Here is a 17691-nt window from a genome sequence, read left to right as displayed (position 1 = left end):
ATGTCGGAGAGGTGTTCCCTAGAGTATATGATCAATTTATTTTCAACCCGCTAGCTGCATACCACTGCTCTTCAGAGAGCTGTTTGGAGCATATGTGTAGGTGTGCTGGAGAATTACTCTGTGATGTCATGTTAGCTTTCTAGAAACATGTGCTGCCTTTCTGTATTTTTCACTTCACTATTAGCTTCCTATAGATGTTAAGATTTGAGTATCACACCAGTCCAGTGAAATTTTGTTTGTAATATTTAACTCAGTATCAGTTGGTAATAAAAATATTAAAACACTATGTTGTTTGCTTATTTTTCTTTTTACTTTGTTTTGTTTTGTTTTCCTCAGTAAATTGTCAAAAATTTTACAAGCTAACCAATTTAATCTAAACTAATACTGTGACCTTCTCTATCAACAGGTCGCTTTCTAAGTGTAGTCCTAGACTATGTTACCATATTCACAATCAGATAATGTCAAGAATTTTGGAGTGAACTTGGATTTTTCCACTCTTTTAATCAGAACATTTCTTTACCTACAGAGTTCTTCCACTTCTTTCTTGTTGTTATCCCCTAGATCTTAACATTCCTTGTTACATTGTACAACTGCCCTCTGAAATAACTTTCAGAACCTACTATATGTCCTCACAAACTAATCCAGAAAACTGCCAACTTTGTAGTGTATTATGTTTCATGTTTCAACCAAACAACTCCTTATCTTCCACTTTCAAGTATTTGTGGTTTTATTAGACTGCTAGTTTTCTTCTAGTCTTAAGACTAACTATAGTTTTACTACTGCACTTCCTGAATTTGGCTTTAAATTTTGTTATCTATTACTTGTTCAATGTGTGCTTTCTAATCACAATATAAAATAAACCCTAACATAAGCGTTCATCTTATTAAGCAACAGACTAAATTAAATGTACTTCGTGAACTGAACGGGTGTTATGTATCATATGTGTGTATGGTTAATTTTACTGTGGAGATACTTAAAATCTGTTTCCAACATTAAAAATATTTTAGTCAAATAAAAAAGTAATAATGAACATCAGTTCTGTTCTCAATGAGTGTGGGACTCTGCCAGGGTTGTGATTTGTCTCCTGTTCTGTTTGATATCCTGTCCATGAAAATTACAAAGAGCAGGGGAGTGTGTCCAGTTCAGTGACCTTAGAATTCCATCAGTGCTTTTTGCAGACAATATGATCCTTTTGGCTTCATCAGGCTGTAAACTCCAGCACACATTGGGACAGTTTGCAGCTGAGTATGAAGCAGCAAGGGTGAGGATCAACACCTCCAAATCGGAGGCCATGGTCCTCAGTAAGAAAAAGGTGGCTTCTTCTCTCCAAATGGAAGGTGGGTTACGGCCTCAAGTGGAGGAGTTTGAATATCTTGGAGTTTGGTTCACGAGTGAGGGGAAAAGGGAAGGTGAGATCCACAGATATATTGGGGCAGCGAACGCAGTTGTCTTGTCACTATACCGATTTTTAGTAGTAAAGAAGGAGCTGAGCCAGAAGGCACAGCTCTCAATTTACCAGATGATCTATATCACTACCTTCACCTATGGTCATGAGCTTTGGGTAGTGACTGAAAGATCGCAGGTACAAGTGGCTGAAATTAGCTTTCTCTGCAGGGTCTGTAGGCTCTCCCTTAGAGATAGGCTAAGAAATGCAGACATCTGGGAGAAGACAAGAGTAGACCTGCTGACCCTCTGCATGGAATCAAATGAGATGGTTTGGGAAATTGATTCTGATGCCTCCCCATGGAGGTTTTTTAGGCACAGCCAGTTGGGAGGAGACCCAGAGGGAGATCCAGAGCTGATTATACCTCCCAGATGACCTAGGAATACCTTAGGATCCCACAGCATGAGTTGGCAAATATGGCTGTGGAATGGTACGTATGGGTATCACTGCTAAGAGTGTTGCCCCAATGACTCAGTCCAGGTGGTAGAAAATCAATGAATAATGAGGTGTAAAGAGAATAATAAGAGATTGCTTTGCAAAGTTGGATCATTATATTTTATTTACTGTGCAAAAAATATTGTATTATCATATTGTGATGTTCATGGAAATTTCTGGTGCTTTCTTACAGTAGTTAATATAATGTACTGTACTTAAGGGAAGGAAACTGGGTATTATTATAATTGTTATTGTCTTTTCAATGTCTGGTACAGTAGTTCAGAAAATAACATTGTAGTCTAACTGCGTTCGGGTTGCCCTTTATTGTTTACATATGGGGTTCCTCTGATTTACTCCCAATTTTCAAGTATCAGCATTGTGCATCACTGTAACATGGGTACATACATACTGATCCCAGCTCAACAAAAATAATGTCTTAAACAAGTATAGATATTTTTAAATATAGCACAAATGGTACATTCAAATCTAAAGATCTGTTTCATCAAATAAGTGTAATGGAATGTTTTAAAATGATCAAAGGCCTTTAAGTAAGTTAAAATAGTTACATGCTTGCTTTGTGAATCAGCACTTACAAATAACACACAAAAAACATAACACAGTATAGTTGTACATTCTCTGTTGTAGACTTCTATCTTGTCTTTGATTCTTCCCTGCATCATACCCACTGGTGCAAGACAAAATTATGTGACACTATAATATAAAACATAGGTTCGGAATTTTCAGAAAATGCATTTTGCTGTGATTTCAGTATGAATGATGTTCTTTTATTTGTCTTAAAGAAGTAATAAACAAAAAACATCTTTAACGCATTTGACTTTTTTTTGTTTACAAAAAAGAAAAATTTGGGACTCTTTTAAAAACAATGTTTTTGTGTGATGATTGTAGATCAAGGGGGTAATTATGTGGCTGTCTTGATTCAACACTTATTGATTGACCCCAAGGCCATGGCATCAAAGAATTTAATATAGTATGATACAAGTGAGATTTAAATGCCTTTAGTATATATTTTGCACAGATGGCAGTGAGCCATGGCCATATTCTGTAATTAAAGACAAAGGCCCTGTTAGCATTATGTTCCATTTCCTTATGGTTAAGTATTTCTCTTTTTTCCCAGTTATTACAGTTTGGAGGATGTGAATCATGACACCATCAACAAGTACCTCTCCAATTTAGTTGAAAAGTGTCTTCTAGACTTGGAATGTTCATACTGCATAGAAATAGGAGAGGTAGGAGCTCATATTTACCTTTTAAAGGAAATGTTTTGCTTTGTATGCTACAAGATGTGATCTCATTAATTTCCATTTGTACTCTGATTTTTGTTGTGGCTATCTACTAATTCTTACCTACACCATTGATGACAGCAACAGTGATCTTGATTTGGGTTCAGAATGAGTGTCTCTGACATAATTTAACATTTTAAACTACACAATTTTACAGTAAATACTAATAATAATTCTAATTTTCTTCATTCAAGCTTGTGTCTTCTGAACTTAGTTTCCAACATTTACTGTAGCTCTTTCAGATAAATCAGAACCCTAACAAAACATATAATTCACTAACAGTCTAGGGTCCAATCCTGACATAAGTAGCTGACAAGATAGAATATGTACTTTATATTTTTTCTTATCTTTGTCTGGCTTTGCTCTCAAATCCCAATGACATGTGTTACGTTAATTGGAAAGTCTAAATGCAGCCATTATGAGTGTCTCTACATGTGCGTTTAGATATACCCTGCAAGAACTGGTAACTCAACCATGCTAGCTTCCTGCCTAGTACCGGGTCCCCTTGGGGCTGTGTAACTAGATTTTGTTTGTTAGCAGATAAATAAATGGTATTTCATTGGGCTGAACTATTAAAAAAAAAAACAGCATGCCCATTATAATTATATTTTACAAGTTATAAATCTGTCAATATTTTGCAATTTTATTCATTTCTTTTTAATTCAGTTGTATTCTTTTTCTAAAATAATATCTGTCTTAGCTGGCTGCCATATTAGCATTGAAAATAAGGATTTTTTTTAGTTTGCTTTTACTTTTTATTAAACCACATCCTTTTTGTATTATGCCTACAAACCAGTAGATTTATTCTACACATGGCATAATCTTACTTTGTTGACAGACTAGGAGTGGAGCATGGCATGGATAGTTTTCATAGCTATTAGTCTGAGGCTTTTACAAACTGACGCCAAGATGACTTTGATTTAACAAGAGTTTGAGAATTCATGACACCCCATGGGAAATCCCTTCCAGACTCAAGGATGGCCTGCCAAACAGCACTGCTGTCAGAAGATCCTGTTAATTGTGTCTGCTGTATGCCACCTTAATACTACTACAACAGCTATTAGAGAGTACAGGGATGTAAATTAACAGTAAACAATTACTTGTGGCACTAATGATTTTCATCTATAAGCAGAATGTCAGAATATTATTACAACAGTGCAATGAGAGATGATACTGTCATGTTTTGTTGATATAATATGATAAATATCTTTGTATTTTTTCTAGTCAGAATTTTGTAATAAAGTATGACAATTGTACTATTAAGTGTAATTTGTACTTGATGCATTTCTTTCATATTTTTTTTTTAAATAAACAGCCATTTTTTCTCTTTGTAGGACAATCATGCTATTGAAACTTTAACATATGGACGCATTGCTTCTTATTATTACTTGAAACACCAGTCAGTAAGGATGTTTAAAGAAAGACTGAAAGCCGATTGTACTCTGGAAGATTTGTTGTTCGTTCTTTCAGTAAGTCATTGTGCAGAAATAAAAACTAACAGTGTATTTTTTACTTTTGATGTACATTACTATTTTTTATAATATCCAAGTATTTAGTAGTAATTTTTTGACACTGTCTTCCATCAAAGCTTCTGTTCATTTTTAAACTTAGTATGGTTTATGTTTGTCATTTTATACATTGCAGCATAAAAAGTGTTGCAGGCTTTTCGCTTTTTTTGCAGTGAAGTTTTATTAAATATAGACTAAATAACAGGAGATAAACAATAAACAGCCATAAGATAGAAAAGAAGCCAACCCGCCCTTTCCCAGCCTGTCCCAGAATGACCCAAATGGATACATATTGTAGGAAAATCCAGTCACCACAGAACAGAGATTAAAATAATTACATAAAAGTCACAACAGCAAAGTTAAAAAAATGGTAGTATTTAACAAAAAAAGTCGAATCTTTGCAGCAATTAATTGACCAACAGTTGTCAAAGTTTTAGTTGCATTGCTAGAGGCACCATTAACCCATGCTGCAGATAATTCAAAGTGTAATACATTGGTTAAATTGTAGAAGGTGTACTGCCACAGTAATACGCTCAGGTACCTCTCAGCAGGAAGCAAGAATTAATTTGGCTGACAGAATATTAAACATTCAAGAATTTTAATCAGAACCATAAAGGAATTTTTAAAGAAAGAAAAGAAGATAGTAGATAACATACATGGGTCCAAAAGTAAAAGACAGGAGTGCAGTGTCAAAACATGTGGTAAACCAAGTGAACATAATTGATAAAGAGGATCAGCAAAAAAGCACATCATATGACACTTACGGGAGTAGGATAAAGATAAAGTCTATGTAGAATTTTGAAATGGATGTGCTGATAGGTTTTGCCCAACAAATCCCAGCTAACTTTGGAAAAAATAGTGTCCAGAGGGGTGAACAGAGAGTAGAAACACTTCTGGACCAAATACAAATTGAGGGCAGAGGTTTGTAGCATGCTTTAGAAAGTAAAGAGCAGAGTGCAGAAATAGATTTTTTCTTGGGAGAGAAAGAACAAAATAGAGAGTACAACAACTGGTTTGGTAGAGGTTAGAGAAACTTGACACGTTCTGAGCACTGATCAGAGCTATAGGTAGGAAAAGAAAGAAGAACTAGGGAAATTAAAATGAGGTTGTAAAGACTGGTACGCCTTAAGTCCTAAAATATCAAACAAATCCCCCAGCATGTTGATCCTTGTACCCTGCTAAGAAGACTTTTCCCTATCATCTTCTCCATGCAGTCTCACCACAGTACTAGAGGAATATAATTTAACATACCCTAAAAACAAAACTTTAAGTGATAGCAAATAAACCATAGCATATACTCAAATTGAAAAGTAATACAAAGGCATAAAGAATCCTTGAATTCTTTTGGTAACACTTTAGTTTAGGTACTGCAATAATGCATCTATTACTCAGTTATTCTAATGTAACAAGACCTTAACAAAGTCTTCTTTTGGTCTTCATTGCACTTATAAAACATCAGTAGATAGGTTATTTAGGATAGAATAATAAGACCCTTTGATATGCTGGTACAATTACTTGTTAATATGAAGGATTCACAGGTTTTTAAATTAAGTATGCAATAGCAAAAGAAACATGTCTCACTGTAGCCACCTCTGACCTTTCAAAGTGAAGTTATTTTAGCAGGTCAAATTGCTTAAATGAATAACTATTTTTCTGAAGCTTTGTAAGTGTTATGAAGACCAAAAAAAGTGTTTGCTAAGGTTTTGTTACGTAAGAGTAAATGAGTAATAGATACATATGTGAAGTACCTAAACTAAAGTGTTACAATTTTTTCTTTTTTTCTGCTGGTCAAAATGCAAAAAGTATAAGCATTAATGTTATTCCACTAAATTTCACTACTGTGCATTGCTTTGCCAAGAAGGTTCCATTTTTTTTCAGACTTTTTTTTTTATCGTGTAAATTTGAAGCAGCAAGGTGATGTACCAGTTACAATTTGCTGTTTAAATCTTTCATTGTTAGTTTCCTGTTGTTTTCCTTCCACAGTCAGGTTGACAAGAAATGCTAATTTACACTAGTATTACTGCTTTCATCTAAAGTCTGCTTGAACCTCTATCCTACTCAGGCTAGCCTCCTCTCATGTGCCTATATTTTACTAAATTTTAATACTGTCTATCAAAAATATAGTTGAATACTGTCGATTATATTCATATATCCATCCATTAATTTATCCAGATGAGACTCCTATGGAGTCCACAGAGCATGGGTGCAATGCAGGAACTATTTATGGCTGAAGAGCCAGCTCATTGTAGAGAAACTTAGTCACAACCTAACATGTACCTTCTTTGGGATATGGGAAGAAGACTGAATGCACAGAGAAAAGCTCCCACAGACAATTGTGCAGCATGTAAACTCCATACAGACAGTTCCCATGCTGGGATTCAAACCAATCTACAATGCAGGAGTGCTAATCAGTGGGCCACCATGTTGCCTAAATTGTTTATGTATTAAATTTTTTTGAAAAGTAATCATTTCTGAGTGGTTTATTAAAGCAGGGAATAACACAGTCAGATCCATCCAGCCAGTCACCCTTTTGTTTACTCAGTCCAATTCAGAGTCATAATACAGCAGAAGCTGCAAGTAGTCAATCACCGTTCCTATATAGCCAGGCGTTTTCTAGCACTTCAGCAATTTCCATCTTAACAGTCAGGCTATTGGTCTGAAAGCATGTATTTCGACAGTGGAAAAAAATTGAATCCTATAAGAGGACAGTATAGGAACTCCACACGGAAGGCATCCTAGCCTGGAGTCAATTGCCAAGGTCTGCAATAGGGCAACACTATCAAATGAACCACTGTGGTGTGTCACTTATTACTTTTTGACTCAGCCTCTGAAGTGCCTTGTTATATGCAGGTATGCTTGGAGCAAGAAATAGAGATTTTCTTGTATCACCATACAGTTGCAGTGGCTGGAGATTTGTGGTTTAAATTTGGATAAGAATTTACTTTAACAAAATGTTTTAGAAGAATATTTCTTATTTTAGCGTAAATTATATTTCAATATAATCAGGAAATTAAGGGCAAGATATTTCATTTGTAAGTTAAAGCAAACTTTGAATGAACAGTGTAAGCTACAGAATTTGGTTAGTACTTAAATGCAGAAGGACTTTCAAGTGTGCAGTATATAAAGTAGTATTATATTGTGATCTTTTTTATACAAATAAAAGAAACATATTTAAAGACATTTACAATTTTGTTAAGTCTGTAGTCTCAGATGAGTCCTAACACCCTTCAGGGTCATCATACTCAATATATAAATTATCAATTCTTATAACTTTGTGAACATTTAATTTGTTAGTGAATTGTGAAAGACAGGTTTGTACAAGGATGTTTTAATTCCAAGGTTATCTGATCATAAAAACTCCTAATATATTTTTTGTATTTCTTTACACTGTTGTTGGCATATTTTTTTAATTTCTGTTCTTCTGAAATATGATTACAAAAATGTTTTAAGTGCAGTATGTGTATTATTCTAGACATAAATGTGTAGAGCTGCCAGCTTGCAGATGTCTTCTCTAATTATAAGATATTTTTATTACACTTCATCTAACCAGAGCAAAGGGTCATGTTACAGCGGCTGAGTATGTGTTGGAAGTAATTGAGGGATAAAAGAAAAAGAATGAATTGACTACTCATTTTGAAATAGCGTTGGTTAATGAGCATAGTAATTACAACGCTCGCTTCACACCTCTTTTGTTAACCATTGACACTACATCTGTCACAAATCATTAATATCCTCCTGCCACTTATTGAAACATTTAGCAGTTTCTGCCATTGGGGATTTCAATTGTGTGAAGTACATAGCTGGATTTAAAGAGGAAGAATGTTAAAGCTATGTAATTTGATTATGAACAAAACGTTGTTGAATTTATATGGCAAGATAAAAGTAAATATAGAAATGCCACCTTGATTAAAAAAAAAAAAAAAAAAACTTAGATTTTTTTTTGGGTGGGTTCCTTACTCATGAACTAAATTCATGAAAAACATGAATGTATAAAGCAGTGGCAGATCTGTTTGCTTCGGCATCGAAGTGTTGATGTCATAAAGCTTGCCCAAACATGAAACTGCTCATTTTTAATATTATTTCCGTTCAACACTGTAAACAGACTTCAGATATCATGCCTTAATTAGTATCAGATATGTATTCATTGTAATGCTTAAACTGGAGTGTCATGCCTGCTTAAAGCTTATTATTTTGTTAAGCTAAATGCAGTTCTTTTGGAAGCAATATTGGATCGTTTCTTGAATAATACTGATTTTTGTTATAACTCAAAACCTTATTTAAATCAAGTATGTCTCCTGGAATTGAAGTAGTGGACCAGCTCTCCTTCTTGCTGTCTGAAGGTTTGGCATATGGATTTATAGAAATGGGCAAAATGCTGTAAAATATAAATGTCTAATTCATGTGGGTGCATTTTTAATTGTGTGGTTGGTATATTAATGGTACTTTATACATTATGACACATTTTTTGTGAAAAAACTTGATATGTTTAGTAATAAATGACAATATACTGCTGGAAGAAAATATCCCTGGCTTGATTGTTTTAACTTTTATTGAATAAATCTAAACACCCCTTGCCTTTTGATATATGGACATTGAATCCATAAGACAATTAGCAGGTAATATTGGGTATAAAATGTAAGTACATGGATTTGTGTTATGTTGAGAATTTCAAAAATGATTGCCTTCTAATAATAATCTTAAATAAATTCTACCAACTGCAAAAATAATGTTAAGTAAATATTACATTAGCTCCTACACTGTTGTGGTCTTAACATTCGTGGTTTTGGTTATTCACAAGTTGGCCATGAGCAATTAAATGGAACTATTTTTGGAGTTTGCTGAAAGATCGTGGAAACTTAAGAGAACACATAAGCCAAATATACTCTATGTAAAAACATTCCGGAAAATGATTTGTATTACATAAAAATCATATAATATATAAATATTAGTGTTATTTAATATCTGTTATTTACATTGCATATTATATCTTTACAAATAAAAGTTCTTTTTGGTCGTAAAAAAGAACTGTGAACTGCATAGCATAGGTGTTTAACACTGCATGACTGTCCGGTGGCCTGCAGGTGTACTGGGCTCTCGGCTGTTTTCCTTCACTGAGCTGATGCTGCAAACACTGATACAAGTCTGGATCTCAGCTTTGAGACTCTCCCTCCATGGCTGCCCTATTACACCCCTGCAATTTGCCACATCTTTGCCTATGCAGTGCTACCAACAGCCTTGCTTCACACAACTTGCCTGTGGCCAGTGGCAATTCGATCTGCCACACTTTGTCCCAGCTCCATAAGCACAAAGCTCCATAGGTATCCATACACGCAGACCAGTTTTTCTTATCAGATGGAGAGGCAGTGGTGCAGCTGCAGTGGTAGTAGTGTTTCAGTTGTCTTCCATCTCCACCTGTCCGATGAATGTTGCAAACATTATTAAAGATCATAGACCTCAGCCTGAATACTCTTCAGCAGATCCACTGAATAAGTCCATCATAGGACTTTGTTAAGTCGGATCATCCTGCTCCTGACACCAATGTATCGCCAGTGTTGAATGCTAGAATGGATTCTCCTGGCTCTTTTAGGTGGCTCGCTATCCTTACACAGATTTCTCATCATTGCAGGATTACAATTTTTATAGGCACTCCTGACACTGGTGATGGAATATGAGCTTATACAACGGGTAACTCAGCCCTGGTTGATGCAGCTTGTCAGTGCTGTTGCATTGTTAAGAATTGTGAATATTATTTCTAGTACAATAAATCGAAACAGTGTTAAAACCTGACTTGTTTTAAACAGGTCCACTTACCTAATTACTTGGTATGTTTGTCTGTGTGTTAGGGGAGCAGAAGAATTATTCACTAATTTTCATATTCGCAAGGGTTGAGGCAGGAAGACTGTTACTGTAATTTGTTTTGTTTTTGTGTACAAAATGTATTGTACTCCGCCTCCATCTGTTTTGATAGGAGAGTCAGCAGGCAGTGTGACTTTGTGATTATATATTTGGGCCAACAATCATATGGTTGTAAGAATCAGTCTTCAACAGTTAGTCACTGTTAGACTCAGAAATGAACCATCCATGTTGCTTATGTTGCAGATAAACATATTGGACAGATTCCTTAATTTGGTACATTTTTTATATTACGTTATGGATTTTTGTTGTATTGCGTGATGTAGCACTTCAGTAACTGAAGTTTGTTTCACAAAAGATTGCAGATTTCAAAGTTGTTTTTCTAAAGTGGACAATTACATTTAAATCAAGTCCAAGTCACAGATTTATCGCTGTGTTCCAAAATAGAATACATGTTTAGTTACATGCCATCTATACTACTACCAAAATAATGAAAAAAGGTTTTTTATTTCAAAGAGTATATATTTTTTTAGTGTTGACCTTTATCAAATTAGATAGAAGATAGACAGAAATATAGAATTCTTTATTGTCATTATGCATACACATAACATAATTTTTTGTTGGTAGGACTCGGCTTCAAGGCAGAATACTTAAAATACACAATACACTATAAATAATAAAATAAACATAATAAGTATAAAAGACAGCAGCAATAAAACATCATCAGGTTCAGACTTTTCCTGAGGTAGTAAGCCTGCAGAGACCAATGATCTGTGTGCGTGGGTCTGCAGGGGAAGAATACGAGTGTGTGTGTTTGATTACAAGGGAAAGTGCGTGTGCATGTCTACAGGGGGGCAGGTTAGAGGTAGATGTATGTGTGTGTATCAGCAGAGGCAGATGGACTTCACAGCTCTGGGGAAAAGGTGTCTTTCAGTCTGCTGGTACATGTTTTATGTTTCTGTACCACTTTCCCCGAAGGCAGTGGTACAAACACAAAACTAAATTAATGGTAACTAAGCTACTGGGTTAGGCCTTACTAACATTAGAGATAGCTTAAGTATCTACTGGTTAAGCTTCCACAATGTGAGCCATTTTAGCGCTGTGAAAATGGAACATAACTAAGCATTATACTCTTCAGTAACATCAGTTACAGGTGTACCCTTCAGAGTATCCATCTTGGTTTCTCTTTTAACACATTCGTCTGCACTGCACTGAAGGAAACGTTTTGGTTCCTTTGGCATTAGTTACGTTACTATAATTGTTAACAGCTGATATTTCCTCTTCTGATTAAGCCTAAAATAACCTTTTGGAGTGCCTACACAATACAGCTAGACAGAACCACATGCTGGATGGTCCAATAGACAATTCTATGGTGAGACAGTCACAGTTCTGCCAAGACTTTATTTTTTAAATGACTCCTGTTTTTAGGATGCAGTTGTATGCTTTGATTCCATGTGCCAGGCTTTGCTCTGCCAGAGTAACTTTCCTCCAGAGCAACCCTTTAGGTATTTATTGATTGATTAATGACTTTGCTTTTACTCTTTGGTTACTGAAGAAAATGATTAAATTAGCTCCTGTATCTTTAAGTCATTGCTGAGCACCTCTAAACATTGTTCTTGATTTACCTTTGAAATCAAGAGGAAAGTTAGCATTCCTGGTTATTGGCTGAAAAATTGGATGGTAGCAGTAAACCTAGGATAGCAGCTTTGCAAGCATAGTCACTATTATTGATTTCTATCTTGAATTTCACAGATAGGCTATGGCTGAATTTTGCTGTAATCCGTTTGAACTTATTGATGATATATAAAATCTAACCACCTATGCAATGAAAACATTCATTCGTCCATTTTCTAGAGTTGCTTAATCTAATGCCAAGGTCATTGAACACAAAAGCAAGTCCTTGTGTTAAGTTAGGGCACACTCTTCATAGCAGGGAACACTCATTCACAAAACCACATTCAATAATGCCAGCTCTGTTTAGAGTCACCAATTAACCTAACATGTACGTATTTAAGATTTGGGAAAAAGCCACAAACATGATGAGAACTTGCAGACTCCACAAAGACAGTGACCATGATTCTGATTTAAATCACCATAGCTGTGAGGCAGTAGTGCTAACCAGTACCCATCTGTTCTGTGTACTGTAATTGTTTGAATCTCTGAAGTAACATTTTACCAATTTGAAGTAATGCTGATGAGATTATCTAAGTGGTGTCCATGGTATCTTTTTAGTAAATTGCTGGCATGTCACATTTATTTAGCTTGGACATCTGAATATACAGTGGCCGTCTCCAACAGAAATAAACAAGCTGGATGTGAAAACTAAATGCAACTTTGCAAATCAAACTTTTTTCACCTGCTTTTTATTTGACACTTACTCATTCAGGAGCATTAAGAAGTCCTGTACCGGTCTTTAGTTTGTGTCATTCACGTTTGACTGAATTTAGATTCAAAATTTGAGTGCACTTTATGTTTCATTTGTTTCTTTTGCATTTTGTCTGAGATTACAGAATCCTGTGTTGAACAAAACCATGTTATAATGTAAACTTTTGTGTGCCAAGCAGCTGTTTGCAATAAAGCAGTTATTATCTGTACTGAGAGACAGAACAGTTAAAATAGTTTCATGTTTACAAGTATTCCAATGTTATGCTTGCCAGGAGATAGCATTCAGCATGACAAAGATTTGCACCTCCTTGACTGAAAAGTGACCAGCTGCTCTGTGATAAATGAGAGAGAGAGAGACAGAGAGGTCCTCAAAAAAATAAACTGTATTAATTAACAGTGAACACAAGACTTACAATATGCAGAACTGTAGGTCTGTATCTCTGGTTTAGTTTTTATGTTGTACAATTAGACTTGAACCTGAGCTACTTGCAGTACAAGATTGTTTGTGGTGAGATTATGATATCAAATACCATGTTGATTAGGAATTACTTTTGGTACAATCAGTGCACATTGGGACTGTCATGTGGTGACAAATCCAAGATTTCACACAGGCATGATTGTAATTGGCTATATAGTCATGAACATGTTTCTTAAATGAATTCTTCTACTCTGCTGTTTACAAACCACAAACACACCTTGTGTGATGTCTTTACATGTCTATGTTTTTGACTGTTTGTGTAACATCTTATAGATTTATAGGTTAATAGGGTCATTTTATTGCCACATGTACAGTACATGCCTGTAGTACATTGAAAGTCCTAGTGAAGCATTTCCTTTATTTACTTTAACAGTTCACAGAGTGTAATTATTATTTACAGTTTTTGTAGCCAGGACTTTTAGGGTCTAAATATAAACTAGATTGTCTTCTCATTGAAGGACAAGCAGATGGAGACTTCCTGGCTATTAAGCTACAGTTGAAATTGGTTCCATGATTTCTGTATTTTTAGCTGAGACAGATGTTTTTCTTCCTTTTAGTGACCTAGATGGTGTTCTAAGAACATCATTATACATCAGTATCCTAGTGGTATCATTGCTAGCAGACACTTACTGATTTTAGTTACTAGTTTAAAGCAAGCACAAGTGGACCCTCTGATACACTAGCTGTGGGTGGAAGATCAATGATGACATTACCAAGCTGGTTAATCCAAGTATGCCATTGTAGACCTAAGTATTACTTTCCACTGTAAAACTATTTTATCTTTTCTTTATCAGTGCCATATTTTTAAACACTGAACAATGTTTCAAAGTGATGTTCATTTTCAGTTATACTACACAATGTAACTTTTTTATGTAGTCATTATTGTCCTTCACATTTGAAGTATTTCCAACAGCAATTTCTCATGTGTTCATCAGAGAGAAAGAGACATTGTCCTTTGAACATAACTAAATGCAGTAGCTTTGACCAGAAAAAAAAAAGACTCTTCAGCACAACATACTATTAAAGCCATGTGTAGCAAAATAAAAGATCACCTCAATAAGTGGCCAGAGCGAAGTTGGAAGTAATCTTGGTTAATGTGAAGAAAACTTTAATCATGTGATAATTTAAATGTGCAATAGCAAAAATACTTATATGCATATTATTATTTTAAACTTACTTATATTCACTTCTTTTCCTAATAGGTCTTTATTGACTTGTTGCTGATCCATCTGTTATGTATCAATATCTTTGATTTATTTCAGTTCTCAAGAAAATGACACAGTTTGGATTCATTTTTTAAAGGCTTTTGTAATTTTTCAATTCTTGATAAGCCAAATTCCATATGGGAGGTTGAAAAAAAATCTGGCCATTACAGATAATACAGCATCATATAATGGGCAAAAGTTTATCCCCCGGGGTCCATTTAATTGTCTTGAATTTTAAGGTTTTGAACTGCAGATACCAGAAATAGCAAGAAAATGCACTCTAGCATTAGCAAACAAAAAATGCTGCTGCTTAATGTAATTCACTGAGAAATAAGACAAGCTTTTAAACATCATATGCTGTTCTATGAGCATATTAATAGTATCTGTAAAAGTCATAAATAATTCAAAGTTGAGAACATTTTAATGTAATTTCCTTATTAAATCAAATGTTTCAGGTGAATAGTGCAGTCCTATCTTAAGTATTCACTGATATAACAATAGCACTCATTTGGGTAATAAAATGAAAAAAAAATTACTCTGTGAGTTAGCATGTCATTTGTCAATTAGGCGAAATGATCTAGAAACATACAATTTCACTAGAATGTACTTGGAGTGTTTGGTGAAGTCATCTATTGTTATCGTACTAAGGAAATTGAAAGGGAAGGAGTTTACCAGTTCTAAATGAAGATTTCATTTTTGATATAAACCTTGCCTTTTTTAATAAATCTTTATTATGCATGTTCTCTAAGCATCAATTTATTTCTGTGGCATTTGGGAATATGTGGATGCTTTTTAGCAGTTAATCATCAGGAAGTTAACTTTACACTAAATTAATCTTGTTTTAAATAATGAGTCAAATGTGTGCAACCTGTAAATGTCACAACATTGTTTTAAGAATATATGTATATTTTACAAATTGTACACTGTATGTGCCTTCCCAATATATATGCTTTCACTCACAAAATCTGCCCATAATCCGGAGCTAGTGTTTATATAAATAAGACAAGTCTTTCTTGACTTTTGTTTCCCCTAACATTTGTCAGTAGTAGCTGTTGTGCTACAGTATACTCATAGTAACATCTAAAGAATTTGAATAGACTGCTTTTACAGGATGTAACGATGTCAGAAAAATATATATTAATCTTACAGGGCCAGACATAATTCACAACTGAGAACACATGTTTAGAGGACAATTTGGTTTAACATTTATAGTGTCATCGAAAATACAGCATTGAAAAGTTTGTGTTCACAGGCATCTTCCTAAATACACATCCGTAATTTCTTCCAGTCAGTGCACTTGGTTGCAATATTCCATTTCTACTCATATATTAGACCACTACATCGAATAACTACAGAAAAACAGAGAGAGAGAGAAATTGAACAGTAGACACTGAGAGAAAACAGAAAGCTAAAATTGTTGTTATCAGTTTAGGAGTTCAGTGTTAACTGATGCTTAATCATTAATTTGTGCATTGTAATGAGCGCAGCAACAGTGGAGATAGACACACACGTTTCCCACTACAGGTACTTGGACCCATGTTTCAGTTGGCTACAATCTTTCTGTCAATTTGACTATTGCATCAATATATGTTCTAACAATAGCAAATAGAATATCGAGAATCATTGTGGTTTATGTATATACTTTGTGTTTTTAAACTTTACAGCAATATTTGTGCATGGCATGGTTGCATTTCCAATTAGACAGTAATGTTAACTTGCTTTAGTTATTTGTTTAGACGTGTAATCAAAAGGTGGATGCTGTGCAGCCTCATCTGTGGTTTTTTTGGGATGGTGTCAGTGTTGTTGAGCACATTGACTCATTTGAGTGTTTTGGGTTCCTAAATCAAAAGGTCTTCATGATGAATGAGCAACTTGTCTCAAGTTCTTAGGATAACAGGAATGCCCCTTCTTTGACACTGAGACTACATGGGTTGTTTTCCAGAGCTGAAGAACCTTCTGTAAATTCAGGGAAAGGGAGGACAGGTGCTGAAGGACCCCGCAGAGCTGGCTGGCACATGTTTTTAGCAACATGGGCTAAATCCATCCAGCCCTTAAGCCTTGAATGTAGACTTTTCCCAGCTCTCTTCTCACTTAATCAGCAGAGAATCACAATCCAGGGAGTGGAGGGGTGCTGGAGACCACAGGTGTGATGCCACTGTAGGTTGTGAAGGGTGCGTATGGCAGTTTGGGATTCTTGAACTTCCTCAGTTTGCTCACAAAAGATAGTGTTGTTTGGGGTGGGCTGGACTGAAAAGAATGAGTCAAAGCTGTTGAAAAACTGGTTCAGTTCATTAGCTCTATTCTTGTTCCCTTCCTTTGCATGTTTAACAGCCTGCTTGCAGCCAGTGATAGCCTCTATCCCATTCCACACTTCCTTAATGTTGTTTTGCTGTAATTTACACTCAGGTTTTTCTCTTTAGTGGACTTTTCCCTCACGGTGCTGCTTCTTCAGTTCTGCCTTCACCCATTTGAATTCATTTTATATGCATGGATTCAGAAAGTGTGTGTGAAAGAGGGACATTGTTTCACATATGTACATTTCTAATTAAAAAATCAAATAATTGGTAAGTACCCATAGGTGTTTTGTATTTAATTTTTTTGGGGTTCAGAGTTCATTAAAGAGAAAGATGGAATCTCAAACCTTCACCCTCTGAGCTCCAACTGGTAGTACCATAAACTAGATACCTTTGACAATAAGTGAATATTGCCAGAAAGTCTCAGCATTAAGGTGTAAATACAGGCACTTTACAACTGCTTTGTTGTATTTTCTTCATCCATCGTGTACAGTTTTCTCTGGTGCCATTTTGTGCACTACAGGCCTCTCTGCACTCTTTCCATGTCTCACAGAATGATTTGTCTTTCATAGATCTTGCTGTTGTGCTGTGATTGAAATTAACCTCTGCAGGCAGTTTGATCGCTTTGGTGGACTGGAGCTTCCCAGCATGTCAAATAACTTTCAGCTATATAGAAAACTGAAAAAAGAATGTACAAGAAAGAGAACAAACTATGCTGTTTGCTTGTCTCTTATTGTAAATGATTGTAAAGCAGAAAGGTTTCTAGCTTGGGAGGTTCATATGGATGT

General features: G+C 35.2%; 1 protein-coding gene across 2 annotated transcripts in view; it reads left to right on the top strand.

Annotated features, from left to right (window-relative positions):
• The window catches only part of ascc3 (activating signal cointegrator 1 complex subunit 3), an 854735-nt gene that overhangs the window by 755667 nt on the left and 81377 nt on the right, over positions 1-17691 (top strand). For both annotated transcript variants that reach the window (XM_051925342.1, XM_051925343.1), the window contains exons 35-36: positions 3015-3126; positions 4515-4649. In XM_051925342.1, coding sequence (XP_051781302.1) covers positions 3015-3126; positions 4515-4649 — 247 coding nt within the window. The remainder of the gene's footprint in view (positions 1-3014; positions 3127-4514; positions 4650-17691) is intronic.

This window comes from Erpetoichthys calabaricus, chromosome 3 (assembly GCF_900747795.2).
Source record: "Erpetoichthys calabaricus chromosome 3, fErpCal1.3, whole genome shotgun sequence".
NCBI lineage: Eukaryota > Metazoa > Chordata > Cladistia > Polypteriformes > Polypteridae > Erpetoichthys > Erpetoichthys calabaricus.
The sequence above is the reverse complement of the archived record's forward strand: the minus strand, read 5'-3'. Positions and strand labels throughout refer to the sequence as shown.